General features: G+C 50.0%; 1 protein-coding gene across 2 annotated transcripts; it reads left to right on the top strand.

The window, feature by feature from the left end:
* Positions 1-2005: 2005 nt before the first annotated feature.
* Positions 2006-16730, top strand: TPM4 (tropomyosin 4). 2 transcript variants are annotated; one of them, XM_079960911.1, is made up of 9 exons: positions 2006-2196; positions 5912-6037; positions 9531-9664; positions 10576-10693; positions 12505-12575; positions 13177-13252; positions 13535-13597; positions 13694-13763; positions 15720-16730. In XM_079960911.1, exons 1-9 carry the CDS (start codon positions 2083-2085, stop codon positions 15800-15802), a joined length of 855 nt encoding a protein of 284 aa, XP_079817037.1. In that variant the 5' UTR covers positions 2006-2082; the 3' UTR covers positions 15803-16730. The 2 variants fall into 2 exon arrangements, with proteins under 2 accessions (XP_079817037.1, XP_079817036.1); XM_079960910.1 differs by lacking the exon at positions 15720-16730 and adding an exon at positions 14787-15030 and having other exon boundaries at positions 2007-2196.
* Positions 16731-17288: the final 558 nt, after the last annotated feature.

Raw genomic sequence — 17288 nt, 5'->3', positions numbered from 1 at the left:
GGGGTGGGGTATAAATAATAAAATTATTCACCATCATCATCATCATGGAATAGAGTGTCCCTGTTTTCAGGGGAGAAATGCTGGAGGGTATGTCCTGGGGTCTTGGGTTGAAGGGCAAGTGGTGATTAATAAGAATAAGAATATTCTTCTTCATCATCATAATTCAGAACATATCCTGTTGTACACAAACTAAAGGAAAAAAAACCTTTTTCTTCTTCTCTTCCCCTCTTCATTCAGACCTCCACTCTGGAATGGGAACCTGAATCTACACAGATATTTAAAAAACGCCATGAAAATGCTTTTTTAAAACAAAAACCGTTGTAAAATATATATGGAATTTGCCATTAGCTCGTCAGCGCCATCTAGTGCCCCATTTGTACAATGCACTCAAAACACAATTAAAATGTTATATCTGTAGCCGAGTCTTAATCAAAATTGACCACATGCAAAAGTATTTTTCAGCCCAGACGGGTTTGCAACCTCGCCTCTGCTTTTATTTCTGCCCGGTTACCAGCCGGACACCTGTTCTGATTCTTCCCTGCTTTGCTTTTCTGCTACCGCTGCCTCCTGACCCGCCCCAGAGCCGCCTCTCTCAATTCCCTTGATGTTTGTTCGAAAGTTCTCCATAAAAGGCCTCGGACCGTCTGCCTCGCCATTTCCTGGGAGACGGATCCTGTTTCGACTGGGCTCCGAACCAGAGCCGCTCTCCAGCTGCCTGGCCTGGTGGCAAAGAAACAGCCCTCCTGAAGAGGGGCTTCTCCGGGGTCCAAGCATCTGGGAAATGGGCCATTTCCTTCAGGGCACCGCCCCAGTGCCAAGAAATTCTCGGCTTGCAATGCAAGAGATTCCCAGAGCCTCAAACTCTTCCCCAGCCAGCCGATTTGCAAGAGGCTGTTTCGAAAAGGTGAGCTCAGATTTGCTCAGGGTCCCAGACGCCTCTGGGCTGCTTGCTCCCTGGCCACAAGGAAGCAGGGCGCTCTGCACATGCTCGAAAGGCACCCTTTGCAGCTCTGCTTCCGCAAGCAATTTTGCAGTACCAGGACGACTTCTGCTTATTGAAGGAAGAGAGGCAGCTTTTGCAGAGCCGGGCTCAGCCAGACAACCACCAGGAAGAACGAAAGCTTTGCTCTGTTTGTGACAAGTGATGATTTACGCAGGGCCCAAAAGTGCTTGTGGCAGCCAGGACCCGTTTCCACTGGGCTTTTATCTGGAGATGAAAGTACGAGGGAGAAAGCAAGCAGGACTAAGCTGGAATGCAAAGGCCGCTTCAGGGCCCTGGGAGCGCAGAGCAGCCTCCAAAACACTCCGCAACCCTGTATTCTGTTTCCAGCTTTCTGCCACGCACTTTGCTTGCTGCTTCGTCTGCCGTCGCCACCATCTTCCCGATTATGAATCGCAAAATCGTAGCATTGGAAGGGGACCCCTGAAGGACATCCATCCCAACCCCCTTGCAATGCAGGAATCTCAGCTAAAGCACTACTGGACGGATGGCCGCCCAACCCTCCAAGGAAGGAGAGTTCGCCGCCTTCCATCCCACAGCCGAACAGAAAGTTCTTCCTGATGTTGAGCCTCTCTTTTCTCGGAACTGGAAGCCGTGGGTTTGAGTCCTGCCTTCCACCAGCTGCTGCTGCTGCTGCTGCTGCTACAACCTTGGGAACTCACCGCGTTTGTGCAGAGTTTGAAGCCCACTTGTTTCGGCTGAGGCCCTGCACACTCCTTGCAAGATCTTGCTCCATTCCCACCTGTAGGGTCTGGATCCTTTCCTATGGTTCGGGCCAAGCCTTGGCTCAGCTGCCCCACAGTGCCAGTCGAGGGAGTTTTGTGTCCCTGGCCCAGGCACTCGCTTCTGCTGGAAAGTTAAAAATGGAAACAAGTGCTTTTCTTTTCTTTAAAGACGCCGAGTTCCAAATAAGGTGTCGGGAGAGGACTGGAGAGATTCCTCCCCACTTATCGTTGGCTACGTCAGCACAGCCAGGAGCTTAAAACCAGGAGCTCAAATATAGGGCCCCCCCAGTCGCCTGTTGCCTGCCTGCCTGCCCTCTGCCCTAACTCTGTCCGCAGAATCTCCCGCCAGCCGCAAAGATGGAGGCCATCAAGAAGAAGATGCAGATGTTGAAACTGGACAAGGAGAACGCCATTGACCGAGCGGAGCAAGCCGAGGCGGACAAGAAGGCAGCGGAGGACAAGTGCAAACAGGTGAGGGGGCAGAAGGCAGGGGCAAGAGGCTTGAGGGGGCATGTGGGGGGAGAGGGGGGCAAGTTGCCCCATTGGGAGGTTTAATACATACATTCATCGCCAGTGTTGCTGCTAGCGTCGCTTTTATTTTGATTATGCGCTCCGTAGATTGATATGGAATGAATCTTTATTGCTAAAAAGCTACAACCAGGCACGTCCAACAGGCAGGTTGTGATCTACTGGTAGATTGCTGGACTTCTGTGGTAGATCACTGGTAGATCACTGGTCCCCCCCCTCAAGAAGCTGAACAAGTTTGGCTCCCAAAAAGCTCAACATTTTTGCCCCGGACCCCTAATAAACGTGGCTTTCCTTTCCCTAAAAAAAGCTCAACCACTTCAACCTGAACCCCTGCAAAACAGGCCTTCTCTTTCTTAAGAAAAAGCAAAAATAGCTCATCAATTTTTACCTGAACCCCCCAAAAGGGAGTAGATCATTGCCAGTTTTTAACTCTGTGAGCAGATCGCTGTCTCTTGGAAGTTGGCTACCCCTGCTATTAGCCTCCGCAATCGGTCGCAACGTGAAGGATGCAAATAATTAATTTAAAACTGAACAACAACAGCAAACATGCAAAAATGCAAAAAATCACTCTTGTGTAAGTTAAGCACTCCACTTCTCTCACGCAGACACACACCCTTATGATACTTGCCTTGGTGCCCAGCTCTCAACTTACTTGCAGCCGAGGCAAATTTTGCAACCTGTGCACAGTAATAAAGACATTATCGCCAGCCGGTGAAATAGAGATTTGTTCAAGGGGAGGTCAGTTGGGGAGAGAGCCAAGGACGTAATCGAGGGGTTTTTTTTGTCTAGGGGGTGTATATAAAGGGCACGTAGATTTATATTCTGGTTTTATCCTGTGAACTGGCCTGAGACCTTGCGGCTATAGAGAGGTATATATATAGTCAACAAATAAATTATGCCCATTCTACAGACCGTGCCACTGAGGCACAAACTGCTAGGCGTCTCCAGAAGCAGCTCCCGCTGTCTTCTAGGGGGCTTACTCTCAGGTAAGGCCCTGCTGGGATGAAACAGGGCCTGTTCTCTGCTCCAAGACGCAGGATTTGGTCTGCAGGAACTCTCCAAAGCTGCTTCTCCTTGTTTTAATCCTTTTTTGAGTCCGGACAAACGTAGCAGAGGCAGCCTAGTGATCTCACTGGTTCCCCCGAATTTCCCCAAACAACAGTGAGGCTGGTGGGAGACTGGCTGCTTCCCTTCCTCATATTTCCCATGAAGAACAGATGAGCTCATGGCTGGATGTGATGGGCAGGATTAAGAGGCATTTATTTGCAGCTCTCCGCACCCGGGGAAAGAGCACGGACGGCTCGCTACCTGGGTTTAAGGCTGACCTTCTGGGATGAGGTGCTGGCAAACTCTGGGTCCCAGGGGTCTCCCTCTCCCTCTCTTCCCCCAGGGGCAGTTTAAGCCGCTCCAGCTGGCACCAAAGGCCCAGGCTCAGCTGTCTCTTGGCCGCAGCCCCCAAACCCAAAGCGGGGAGCGGCCCAGTGACACACAGAGCAACCGTAACACCTGTCAAACATAGGAGAAAAAATTATCCGATGAAAATAGGGACGTCCTATTCCATCCCCTCCAACATTTCTCCCCTGAAAAGAGGGACGTCCTGGTCCATCCCCTCCAACGCTTCTCCCCTGAAAATAGGGACGTCCTATTCCATCCCCTCCAACGCTTCTCCCCTGGAAATAGGGACGTCCTCTTCCATCCCCTCCAACGTTTCTCCCCTGAAAATAGGGACGTCCTATTCCATCCCCTCCAATGTTTCTCCCCTGAAAATAGGGACATCCTATTCCATCCCCTCCAATGTTTCTCCCTTGAAAAGAGGGACGTCCTATTCCATCCCCTCCAACGTTTCTCTTGTGAAAATAGGGAAGTCCTATTCCATCCCCTCCAATGTTTCTCCCCTGAAAATAGGGATGTCCTAAGGAAAAGCGGGATATTCTGAGATCAGATCAGAAACCGGGGCGGCTTCTGTAAATCTGGGGCTGTCCCTGGAAAATAGGGGCACTTGGAGGGTCTGCGGAAGGAAAGGGGCCATTAAGGTGTTGGCTCAAGGCCAGGTGAGTGGGGAAGGGGACGAGTGAGCAGTGGCGTAGCGTGGGGGGTGCAGGGGGGGCCGGCCGCACCGGGCGCAACATCTGGGGGTTAGGGTTAGGGGCCGCAAATCCACGGGTTAGGGGGCACAAATTACTTGCCTTGCCCCGGGTGCTGACAACCCACGCTATGCCACTGCGAGGGAGAAATAACCTCAGGCTCCCCACCCCCACCCCCACCCCGAAAAGAACACACTGCGAAGGGCAGAGCAGGGCGTTCTTTCCCACAGCCAGATAACTTTATCGCTGGCCGGCCGCAAGATAAGGGGAGTGCTCATCAGAACCAGGGAAACTGGGCACCCACCGCTGGCCTGGAATGATATAAATAGCTGCTTTGGGAAAGCAGGATGGATTTATATGGGAAGGTGGAGAGAGAGAGAGAGAGAGAGAGAGAGAGAGATAAGGCTCCAGCATACATTTTTTGGCTGCTCGGCCTAAGGAGCAAAGGGATGGTTTTCCATAAGTGGTTGCAAGAGGGTCACTGACCAGCCCCTCCCCCAAAAAAGTGCATCACAATTTAATGTTCAAATAAAACGCTGTTCTCTGACCCAACCAATTAAATCTGCCTTGTTGTGGTTTTTCCTCTCGATGTTTCCTTCTCCCTTGTGGAAGCAAAGAGCGCAACGTTAAATAGATTCCTGGTGGATCGCGATTCTCCACTGCAGGCCCGCTTAGATCTGAGTTGAATGCACTAGGAATTTTTTCTTGGGTTACTGTAAAGAAAAAACACCAAATGAAAAAACCCAGATTTAAAAAATCAAATTTTAATCCTGAAAAAGAGGACGTGTCTGGGAGAAATAGGACATATGCCAACCCAATGCCCTATCTTCTTCCTCTCTGGTGATCCCTCGTAGCTGAGTAAGATTGTCTTCGATAACTACAGTTTTAACAATGAGTCCGTAAGTGACTGTGGAGGCCAATTCTGGATCCCCACGTCCTTCCACAGTGGGGACATTGGTTTCTGGGCGGGAGTTGATCCCAGTGAGGGTTTGCCAAGTGTGCCTTCCTCTTGGCACATTTCTCCCTCTAGTCCTGAGTTCGAGTGTCTTCAAAGCCAGTGGTATAGCGTGGGTTGTCAGCACCAGGGGCAAGGCAAGTAATTTGCGCCCCCTAACCCATGGATTTGCACCCCCTAACCCATGGATTTGCGCCCCCTAACCCTAACCCCCAGATGTTGCGCCCGGTGCGGCCGGCCCCCCCTGCACCCCCCACGCTACGCCACTGTTCAAAGCCCATTACACCTTTCGTCAAGGCTGTTCTCCAACTGGAGCGCTCGCAGGCCAGTGTTTCCCAGTTGCCGGCGTTTATACTACAGTTTAAAAGATATGCCTTGAGACAGTCTTTGAACCTCTTTTGTTGACCACCAGCATTAATCTTTCCATTTTTAAGTTCAGAATAGAGGAGTTGCTTTGGAAGACGATCACCAGGCTTCCACACAACGTGACCAGTCCAGCGATGTTGCTTTGACACTGGCGATCTTTGCTTCTTCCAGTATACTGGTATTCGTTCACCTGTCTTCCCAAGTGATGGGTATGTAATAATCTGCAATATTATCTCTCCCTCTCTTTCGGCAGGTGGAGGATGAACTGGTGTCTCTGCAGAAGAAGCTCAAAGGCACTGAGGACGAGCTCGACAAATACTCTGAAGCTCTCAAGGATGCTCAGGAGAAGCTGGAGATGGCAGATAAGAAAGCCACGGATGTACGTAGGCCGGCCATGCCAAACTTGGGACTGGGGTGGAGGGTCCTCTGGGTTTTTTGGTCTATGATTCCCATCAACTTCTGCAATGGGCACGCCAAGGCAGCAGTACTTGGCCTGTAAGGTAAAGGTAAAGGGACCCCTGACCATTAGGTCCAGTTGTGACCGACTCTGGCGCTCATCTCGCTTTACTGGCCGAGGGAGCCGGCGTACAGCTTCCGGGTCATGTGGCCAGCAGGACTAAGCCGCTTCTGGCGAACCAGAGCAGCACACGGAGACGCTGTTTACCTTCCCGCCAGAGCGGTACCTATTTATCTACTTGCACTTTGACGTGCTTTCGAACTGCTAGGTTGGCAGGAGCAGGGACCGAGCAATGGGAGCTCACCCCGTCATTGCAGAGATTCGAACCACCGACCTTCTGATTGGCAAGTCCTAGGCTCTGTGGTTTAAGCCACAGCGCCACCCGCGTCCCTGCACTGGCTGCAAAAGCTGATGGGTGCCAGTAGTGTAGAAAGCAGGGCCGTCTTTAGCTTACGCACCACTGGGGTGGAAATATCTGCCCAGCACCCCCAAATTTTGTTAATTTCAGGTGCACGGCGCCATTGATAATGACAAGTGCCGACAAGTGCGGCGCGTCTTTGGTAAATGTGTGCATAAAGTCAAAAGTTCTTTAGTGAAACAGTAGAAATACATACATACATACATACATACATACATACATATACACACACACACACAAACATTTTTTATTAGTTTTTTAACATATCATTTTCAACAGTAATTAAACATACTTTTACATCTTATTCAATTTTTTTGATTTCCATCCATCCTGTCTGAAAATTTTCCAATCTAATCTCTCCGTATGCATTTCTTCTCTTCCCTATTACATTTCAAACTCATAACCAAAATCTCTATCTTTTTCTACTTTGTAACACTTCGTATATTTCTCCTTACAAAACTTATTGTAGTCCTACTAGCGTGATTTGTTGATGACAGTTGCTTTTCAAATAATTCATATACCGTATTTTTCGCTCTATAAGACGCACTAGACCACAAGACGCACCTAGTTTTTGGAGGAGGAAAACAAGAAAAAAAATATTCTGAATCTCAGAAGCCAGAACAGCAAGAGGAATCGCTGCGCAGTGAAAGCAACAATCCCTCTTGCTGTTCTGGCTTCTGGGATAGCTGCGCAGCCTGCATTCGCTCCATAAGACGCACACACATTTCCCCTTCCTTTTGAGGAGGGGAAAAGTGAGTCTTATGGAGCAAAAAATACGGTACTTCTTCCAATCTTCTGTAAATCTCTGGTCCCACAGCAGTAGGTATACATTTCGGTAATACCTAGGTATATACCGTATGTATTTTGTTTTTCTAGCTTGATCAAAATGATCAATTATTTCGTAAAAGGTAGATAGTTAAGAGCTTAGGCGGCTTCAGCAGCAGGCGCCTGGTGCCCCCCAGAATTCAGCGCCCGGGTGTCCCGCACCCCTTGGACCCCCGGGGTAAAGACGGCCCTGGTAGGAAGGCTAGGTGGGGGCGGGGGCGATGGGGTGGCACTGCGGCTTTGGGTACCCCTCCCAATGAAAGCTCAACCACTTTGGGTGGTTTCCCAAAGGAGGAGTAGGAAAGCCAAAAAGCCTTTGGACGAAAAAAAATTCAACTATGCCAGGGATGGGGGCTGAGGAAGAAATATAAAGTGCCTGTTCAGGTTGGCGAAGACATTTGGAGAGGAGGGGTGCCAGCTGGAATAAAAGACTGGATAAAATTCTGGCTGCAAAGATAAGAAACCAAGATGCAAGAGAAGCGTAGGGAGAATTCGGGAAACGTTTCAAGAATTTCAGCATCTATCCCCGAAGAGGACCAGGCAGCTAAATTAAGGAGGAGGAGTGGAAGGATATTTTGAACAACTCAAGAGTAAAGAGGAACCCTAGCGGAGAGAGAACCTCAGCTCCAGATTTTTGAGGATTTTTTTTTGGGGGGGGCGCTACGCCCCTGGCCCCGGTGCGCCTCGGCAGGAGACCCAGAAAGAGCACGTGGCTTCGGGCGCCTTTCCAAATCCCGAGGGAGGACTACCGCGGAATTTGTTTTGGGGGGAGGCTTCTTGAAAATATGGGGGTGCCCGGCTCCCTCTAGACGCCCCCCGTGGCGAGCTACGTTGCCTTTAGCAGAGACACCTGCCGTCCAGGTGGGCAGAGAGGGGGCTCCGTCCATCCAGGGTTGCTTCCCTCGAACAGAGCGGGGGGGTCCCGTCTGATCGCTTGGGGCTCCCTGTCCCCTGAGAAGGAGCAGCAGTACCGCAGCCCAGCCGGGAGGAAAAGCCTCTGCCCGCCCCGTCCCGGCTAGCGGACCTCGGAGGTGCTCTCCTCCTTTGCGCGCCACCCCGAAGGGGCTGTCCTCGGGGTTGTCCCAGCGGTGGCCACGTCACGATGCGCCAGCGGTGCCGACGTCACGGCCCCTCCCCCAGTCCTCCCCTCCCTCCTCCCCTTCCTCCCGCCCGACGCCGCTGCGCCCTCGCCAACGCGCACCGGAGGAGCCGCGCCCTTTGCTTCTCTTTGCCCTCGCTGCCGCCGGGATCCGACGGGATGGCCGCCGCCACGGGCTCCCTGGAGGCGGTGAAGCGCAAGATCCAAGCGCTGCAGCAGGAGGCCGACGAGGCCGAGGACCGCGCCCAGATCCTGCAGCGCCAGCGCGACCAGGAGCGCGAGCTGCGCGAGAAAGTGAGCGCCGTCGGAAGAGGAGCCTCGGCGGGGCGCGCGCAGCCGGCGCCTCCTCCGCCGCTTTGCGCCTCTCCAAACTTTCTTTCTCCGCTCTCCTCCTCCTCCTTCTTCTCTGCGCTCCTGCTGCCCCGGGACGCCCCGTCGGGGGAGAGGGGCGCGCCGTCGCTGCCGCCCGTCCCCCTCGCTTAGGATCGCCTTCCGCCGGAGCCGGGAAAGGCTGAAGAGGCACCCCTCGGGAGGGAGCCCGGAGGAGAGCCCCAGCCGTCGAGGCTCCGCCCGACGCCTCTGCAAGATGCTCCCGGGGCTGCGCGCGCCTCCTCCCGGCTCCTTCTGCGCCTCCTTCCCGCTGCGCCTGGACGCCTGGAGACCCCAGGGCCGGACCTCGCTCCGACGGGACGGGACACCTCCTGCTTCTCCTGCTTCTCCTCCTTTTTCTCTCCTACCTGTCCTCACCTGGCGTCCTCCTCCTTCTCCTTCTGGGCCTTTTGGGGGCGGCCAGGTAGGAAGCAAGGGGAGCCCCCTGGAAGGAGACCTGCTAGCACTGGCCATGGGTGGAAATGTGGGGCTCCGGGGGCACCCTAAAACTTAAACTATCCCCCCTATCCTCAGGATCACCCAGTTAGCCAGAGCTGGAGCGATGGGGTGGGTGTAAACCGGGTTTTTTCTGCCCCCTTTGCATATTCCAAACTGGTTCTTTGACCCGGGTGAAATTAAGCCTCGTTTTGTCCTTGCATCACCCGGCCCCAGTGGCTCACTCCCCCCTCTGTGTTTCCCCACAGGCAGAAGGGGAGGTGGCATCCCTGAACCGCAGGATCCAGCTGGTGGAAGAGGAATTGGATCGGGCCCAGGAGCGTCTCGCTACCGCGTTGCAGAAGCTGGAGGAAGCCGAAAAGGCGGCCGATGAGAGCGAGAGGTACATGGGGGGAGGCGACTTTGCACGTGGGGTACGGGGCTTGCAGAGGAAGGTTTGTAGTCCCACAGCAGCCCAAAGTAGTAATAATGATGATGATGATGGTGATAATAATTTTGTTATTTGTACCCTGCCACTCTAGGTGATTTCCAACACGCATAAAAACATACACCGAGCATCAAAAACTTCCCTATACAGGGCTGCCTTCAGATGTCTTCTAAAAGTTGACATCTAGTGGGAGGGAGTTCCACAGGGCGGGCGCCACCACTGAGAAGGCCCTCTGCCTGGTTCCCTGTAACCTCACTTCTCGCACGGAGGGAACTGCCAGATGGACTCTGGTGTCCGGGGTGGAGACGCTCCTTCAGGTCTACTGGGCCGTTTAGGGCTTTCAAGGTCAGCACCAACACTTTCAATTGTGCTTGGAAACGTCCTGGGAGCCAATGTAGATCTTTCAGGACCGGGGTTATACGGTCTCCACTCCCAGTCCCCAGTCTGGCTGCCGCATTCTGGATTAGTTGTTGTTTCCGTGTCACCTTCAAAGGCAGCCCCATGGAGAGCGCATGGCAGTAGTCCAAGCGGGAGATAACCAGAGCATGCACCACTCTGGCCAGACAGTCTGTGGGCAGGGAGGGTCTCAGATGAAGCTGGTAGACAGACTTCCTTGGTTGCAGAATAGTGGGGGGGGGGCAAAGAAGTCTTCCCTTCCACCTTTGCACCTCCCAAATTTAGGATTCGTCCTCAGCCGCAACCGTTGGAACAAGTAGACCCCAAATTAGACGTCTCTCAGTTCCGACACACGGGCTCGACTTGGTCTCATCCGATAAGGCAAAACGCAGACCGACAAGGGCCTGAGCGCTGCAGGTGGGGGAGGACGGGTGTTTGGGAGTTCAGAACGGCTCCTCTTGTGTCTCCAGAGGCATGAAGGTGATTGAAAACAGAGCCATGAAGGACGAGGAGAAGATGGAAATTCAGGAGCTGCAGCTGAAGGAAGCCAAACACATTGCAGAGGAGGCCGATCGCAAATACGAAGAGGTGAGTTGGGGGGGGGCTCTCCTGGGGGGAAGTGATGCTGGGGGGCTACACAGGACCAGCTTTGGAGGCAGATTCCTCTAGCAGCAGCTGAAACGCCCCCTTTGGCGTTCCTTGCCACAGGCAAAATGGACCTGAATCATTTAAAAAAACCCAATTGTTATTATTTTTAAATTTAATTTTTTTTTTAATTTTCAGAACGAATTCTTAAGCAAAAATGAGTTCATCTTCTTTTTCATCCAGTGAGGTTATTATTGTATTGGGGGGGGGGGGAGAGACTTTCTGGAGTTTTATTTATTAGAAGCGAGTTCCTAAATCTGTTCATATTTAAACAAGCAGAAAGAATACGTTGCTTTTGGGTTGAGACAAAATTGCAAGGGCGCAGAACAGGAAACATTCGAAAGCCCTGGAAGAAGAGACCAAGACGTGATTGTAACAAGGTTTCCAATGTTAAAAGCAGGAATCAAAACTTTACTAGAGAGAAAACAACAGATTTAATTGTGTTACTTATCAATGAAGTGTGTGCTGTAATTATACGGAAGATTTGCCATTCCAGCACAGATCTTCCTTCTCTGCCTTTCAAACCCAAGCCCCAAAAATATCAATGTGATAGTCTGATAAACAATCCACCCCACCCTTTAAAAATCAGTATTTGATACTCTTTAACTAGGACACATGGAAACAAGGAAGAGCTCAGCTGCATGAATGGAAAGCAGTGATACCAAATCTGAAGGTTCTGGCAGAAGAACCTGAATCGTTGCATTTAATTTGGTTTTTTTGCAACTGCAGGGATCGCTGGCTCTGCGATTTGAGGATTGCTCCTTGCAGAGCAAGCTGTGATCGTTAGATCGAGAGATACAGTTGTGAGGTCACTTCCTGCAGCTCAGAGGGTTGCATCCGGCCTGGAGGCCAGGGGCATGTCACAGCACCGCCCCCCCCCCTGCAAAAAATTGGTGGCTTCCTGTGTTCCTATCTGGTTTTTGCAAATCTTTTCTTTCACGCCACGTGGAGTCTGTGACCAGTGCCGGATTTACGCATAAGCTAAACAAGCTCTAGCTTAGGGCCACACTCTCTTGGGGCCCCCCCAAAAAAAAAATTAAAGGGGAAAAAAAAACCTGGATGTGCATTTCCAAAATATAAGATAAGAAAAGAAATAAAATAAAGCCTACATACAGCAACAGTGTTTTGTATTGTGTAGGCTCCTATTTGTGATGTGCAAATGATGTGCAGCCTATTAGGTCCATAAGTGACCATATAGCATATATTCAACACAAAAAAACCAGCGGCAATTTGTTGTGGACAAAGGACAGCTGGACGTAGAAGGGGCCCTGTTACCTTCAGGAGCTGAGGGCTGCATCAAACCGAAATCCGGCCCTGGGTCTATCCATGCTCTAGCTCAGCCTTCCTCAACCTGTGGGTCCCCAGATGTTGTTGAACTACAACTCCCATCACCCCTAGCTAGCAAGGCCAGAGCTCAGGGATGATGGGAGTTGTAGTCCAACAACATCTGGGGACCCACAGGTTGAGAAGCGCTGCCCTAGCTAGCAAGGTCAAGGATTATTATGGGGTGTGTGTGTTACAGGCTGCCCCCCCCATGATTTCGTAAACTGGTGTCCCCCTCCAGTTCTGGGCTCCTTCTCTCCCACTTCCCCCTTTGCAACCGATGGGCTCCTTGCAAATTTTCAGATTTTCTCCAGCAGGCTGCTTTGACATTAGGAGGAAATTCATTTTGGATGTTTCCTGCCCCTCTATTTTTGGAGCCCTGCAAAGGCTCCTGAGGTTTCGTCTTCTCTGATCCATTACACTTCCTGCAGGTTGCACGGAAACTGGTCATTCTGGAGGGTGAACTGGAAAGAGCGGAGGAGCGAGCCGAGGTTTCCGAATTGTGAGTATCCCTTGATGCTGGGAAGCCCGCAAGGCTGCTTTTGTAAAAAAGGAATATACAACGGGATAGACAGGAAGTCCAAAGTGTTGGTACATATATGATTTTGGAATAGGTTTTTTGTCCTTGTTTCTTTTCTTTAGGTATATAAACTTGTGTGCATGCTGAAAATTATATTGTGATGTAATATGATAATGTTTACCAGTGTAACATAAGAACATTAATAAATAAAACAAAAAAAACACAACCAAACAAAGGCACCGTATTTTTCGCTCTAGAAGACGCACCAGACCACAAGACGCACCTAGTTTTTGGAGGAGGAAAACAAGAAAACAAATATTCTGAATCCCAGAAGCCAGAACAGCAAGAGGGATCACTGTGCAGTGAAAGCAACAATCCCTCTTGCTGTTCTGGCTTCTGGGATAGCTGCGCAGCCTGCATTCGCTCCATAAGACGCACACACATTTCCCCTTACTTTTCAGGAGGGAAAAAGTGAGTCTTTTAGAGCAAAAAATACGGTAGGTGGGGGTGGGGAACCCACCTGGGAGAGTGGGGGGAATGACGACTAGCGCTGACCCCCAGGCCCTATTTCCCCCTCTGGCAGAAAATGCAGTGACCTTGAAGAGGAACTGAAGAACGTCACCAACAACCTCAAGTCCCTTGAAGCTCAGTCGGAGAAGGTTGGTAGCAGCCCTTGGAAGAGGTTGGGATTGAAGAGGCTGGCTTGGCAGGGAATTGGGGGCTCCTCTCCCCAGCTCCCCCCTTGTTTGGGGAGAGCAGCCTTCTGCAGAGAAGCTGGGGAACAGCTTGATCCTTCAGGCTTCCCTCTTTCGGCTCTTGAGGATGCCCCGGGGTGCTGCCCGCCTCGGGGTGACTGGCGAGTGAGGGAATCAGTGGCAGTCTCAACTGTTGCCCAGGATTTCCTAGGAATAAAGGAGCCTGTTTTTGCCCTGTTTTTGTAGTACTCTGAAAAAGAGGACAAGTACGAAGAGGAAATCAAGGTTCTGACCGACAAGCTGAAGGAGGTGAGGTTCCTGGGTGGCTGAGCTGGTTTTGGGGTGGGTTGGGGTCTCTGCCCAGTGGCCAGAGTTCCCTTTTCTTGACCCTCTCTGTGTCTCTAGGCTGAAACACGCGCCGAGTTTGCAGAGAGAACGGTTGCCAAACTGGAAAAGACAATCGATGACCTGGAAGGTATGAGGCTGTTTGAAGTGTGTGTGATTTAAGTTGCTGAGTTAGTATTAGGGCTTCTGTTGCTGCGTGTCTGTGGTTAGCCCCAGGAAGTATAGATCTGCCCCCTGAGCTGCGGCCGGACTCTGTGTGGTCAGGCTGAGAATGAAGACCAGGAAGTCTTGGGGTCACTTCAGTCCCTGTACAGTGGTCCCTTGGTTCTCAAACGTAATCCGTTCCAAAACCAAAGCGTTCCCAAACCAAGGCGCGCTTTCCCGTGGAAAGTCATGCAAAATGGATTAATCCGTTCCAGACTTTTAAAAACAACCCCTAAAACAGTAACTTAACATGAATTTTACTATCTAACGTGACCATCTATCCATAAAAGGAAAGCAATAATCATTGCACTGAACTATTAAATAAATATGACAGTATTGTAGATGGTAAAAATGAAACTTTATTTTTTTTTCTTCCCTGCACTGATGTTGGTCATTGTTTGGATGGGGGGGGGGCTTTTATTCATTTCCACAGTCACACAATCAATCATTAGCTGAACTGGGTTCCACACAGTCACAAAAACAAATGAACCAAAAAAGCTTCAAAAACAAAAATGCAAAATAAGGAGCAAATTGCCAAACTTAATCCATTCCGGAAGTCCGTGTGACTTCTGAAATGTTCAGAAACCAAGGCGCAGCTTCTGATTGGCGCAGGCGCCCCAGAAACAATAGCCGACAGCCGCATTGGACGTTCGGCTTCCAAAAATCATTTGAAAACCGGAACACTTGCTTCCAGGTTTTCGGAGTTTGAGAACCAAGGCGTTTGAGAACCAAGGCATTTGAGAACCACTATATTGTCCTTTTTGCAAAATTACTGGGCTTTAGCATAGGTGGAAGTGTTTGGGACAAACTAATGCCTCTCTTATTGCTGAAATCTTTCTGAAAAACTCCTCCGAAATGTTTCTCTAGCCTTCTGTGTGTATTTTTTTAACGTTCCCTTTCCTCCCTTCTCCCTTTTCTCCTCCCCTCGCTCTGTTTCTCTGTCCGGCAGACGAGCTGTATGCTCAAAAGCTGAAGTACAAAGCGATCAGCGAGGAGCTGGACCACGCTTTGAACGATATGACTTCCTTGTAGGAAGATAAATCGATCGCTGCGATCTCTCTGCCAGCTCTCCTGTCCTGCCTAAGAACCTGCTGCCTCCGTGTGCCTTCTTCACAAGTTTCCCGGTCTTTCTTCCTGTCTTCCTTTTTTCTGTAAAAACTTGCTTCCATTAAAAAAACCCTAAAGTTCTTGTATTTCCTCTCTGCTTACTCATTTTCTCCATTTCCTATACAAAAGGCGTCTCTCCCTCTCGCTTGCTTCTCTATTATTAGACGGTTTTCCAAGGTGGCTTAATAGCTTAAAACAATTCAAACAGAAAAGAAAGATTTCACAGCACTCAGACGGACTAACTAGCCAAGCCGAAAGCTAGAGGCAAGAAATGTCAATTTGCTGTTTTGTTTTTTTCCTGTATTTTATTCTGCAAATTGCCCTGAGATCTTACGACGAAGGGCAGTAGACACATTTAATAAATAAATTAAATATTACACCACAGCGCTATATATTTTGGGCTGTGGCTTTTACCTGAACTTCCACATACCCTCAAGAAAGATGCCCAGTCCTTTTTGTAGCTTGCTGGAAATAATGGATCTCAGAGACAAATAGTCTTTTCCATCCAGCCAGTTGTCTGGGATGGTGGTGGCGGGAATTACAGTGCGACATTTTGGGGGGCACAGCTGGTTTCCTTCAGTTGCCTTAAAACTTATGTACCAGGCGTAAGAAAAGCGCTTGCCTGGGGAAAAGCTTATTCAGAGGGGTGGCCGCCTTGATAAAAAACCCACAACAGATTGGTTGCAACTAGAAGGCGGAATAGAGGCGTCCTAGTCAGACACACCACTTGAACGGGCGTCTCAAAATAAACTTGTCTCCCATTCATTCTCATCAGAAAAAGTTGCCCAGGCGAAAGAAGAGAACCTGACTTTGCACCGGACGCTGGATCAGACCCTCAGCGAGCTCGGCAGCATATAACTCCGCACGGGAAAAAGCACCCGGACTACGGGAAGCCGAAAGCATCCTGCCAAAAATAGCGGCTTCCTCTTTGAATCCACTTCTTTTCTCCTGCTTTCTCTCTCTTGTCTTCCCCACCTTTCAGATCACACAAAATGCCAACCTTCTCTTATCCTCCCTCTTTCCCCCTTTAAGCATTGAGGTTTTGGGCACCAACTGAATGTAGATTATTATTATTATTATTTTGTTCGTAATCCTCTGCCGCAGAACGTTGCGAAACCGGGAAAGCTGTGCGCCAAGGCATCCATTTCCCGCAGGGCTGCTCTGAAGGTGCTAACTTCTCTCGATAACTGGAAACGCACGTGTTTTGTGCAAAACCGAGCAGGGAGCATGGGCCCAGTTGAGGTGACAGGGAAACAGAGCTATTGGCGGTAGTTAGTGTCATTTTCTTAGCTGCCGTTTCTTACTGCAATCACAAGAGCGCAGAAAACTCTCTTGCAGAAGCGCAAAGTTTATGCAGAAAGCCTGCAACGTTCCGCTGGAAGACGGCTTTCTTTCGCCGTCTTCCTCGTTTACAGAAAGTTTGTAAAACTAGAAGCTTACACATTCCATAGGAAGGCTAGACGTACTGGCTTCCTAGTTTACAGAGCTGTGCCAAAATACTATTTCTTTGTGTGTGTGTGTGTTTCGTCTCCTTGAACATCTTGAGAAGCAGACCAAAAAAAGCAGAAGTCATTTCCCGTTGGCCAGTCTTCGGGTGCTCTGATGGGGAAACGGTGGCTTCTGCACTTCTGTATTTATTAATTTTTTTGCAAGGAGGGTGGAAGGAAGGGAAACGGGCAACATTAATTCAACCACCCAATCCCTCTAAATGTATCCTGTTAACATGGCAATAGCTTTTTTTTATTTTTAAGCTTTCAATCTAATAATAAAACCTTTCTCCCCCCTATACACATTTCCACTTTGTGGGGCATTTCTTAACATAATGAATCGGGGCCGGATGTGGGTTTGATGAAGCCCTAAGCTACTGAAGGCAATGGGGCCCTTTTATGTCCAGCTGTCCTTTGTCGACAATAAATTGTCACTGTTTTTTTGTGTTAAATATATGCTAGATGGTCATTGATGGACCCAACAGGTATCGCAAGCCATTTGCACATTGCCATGCAACCAGTCCATGCAGAATGTCAGCACCCTATATATAGAAAGGAACAAAGCAGGGATATTTGAGGGAGCAGGCAGGGTCCATGACTTACCTCCTAGGAGCCTACACAACACAAAACGCTGTTGCTGTATGTAGGTTTAATTTTGTTTTCTATCTTATATTTTGGAAATGTACATCCAGGTTTTTTGGGGGCCCCCAAGCTAGAGCTTGTTTAGCTTATACGTAAATCTGGCACTGTAATGAATATGGATTTAGTGCTGAAATCGTACCATAGGGCACAGGAGGTTGGGAATAAGACGCGCTCCATTCCCTGAATCGGACAGGGAGCAGCAGCGGTGTTCAGGG

This window comes from Podarcis cretensis (genome assembly GCF_951804945.1).
Source record: "Podarcis cretensis genome assembly, chromosome: 18".
NCBI classification, from domain to species: domain Eukaryota; kingdom Metazoa; phylum Chordata; class Lepidosauria; order Squamata; family Lacertidae; genus Podarcis; species Podarcis cretensis.
The sequence above is the reverse complement of the archived record's forward strand: the minus strand, read 5'-3'. Positions and strand labels throughout refer to the sequence as shown.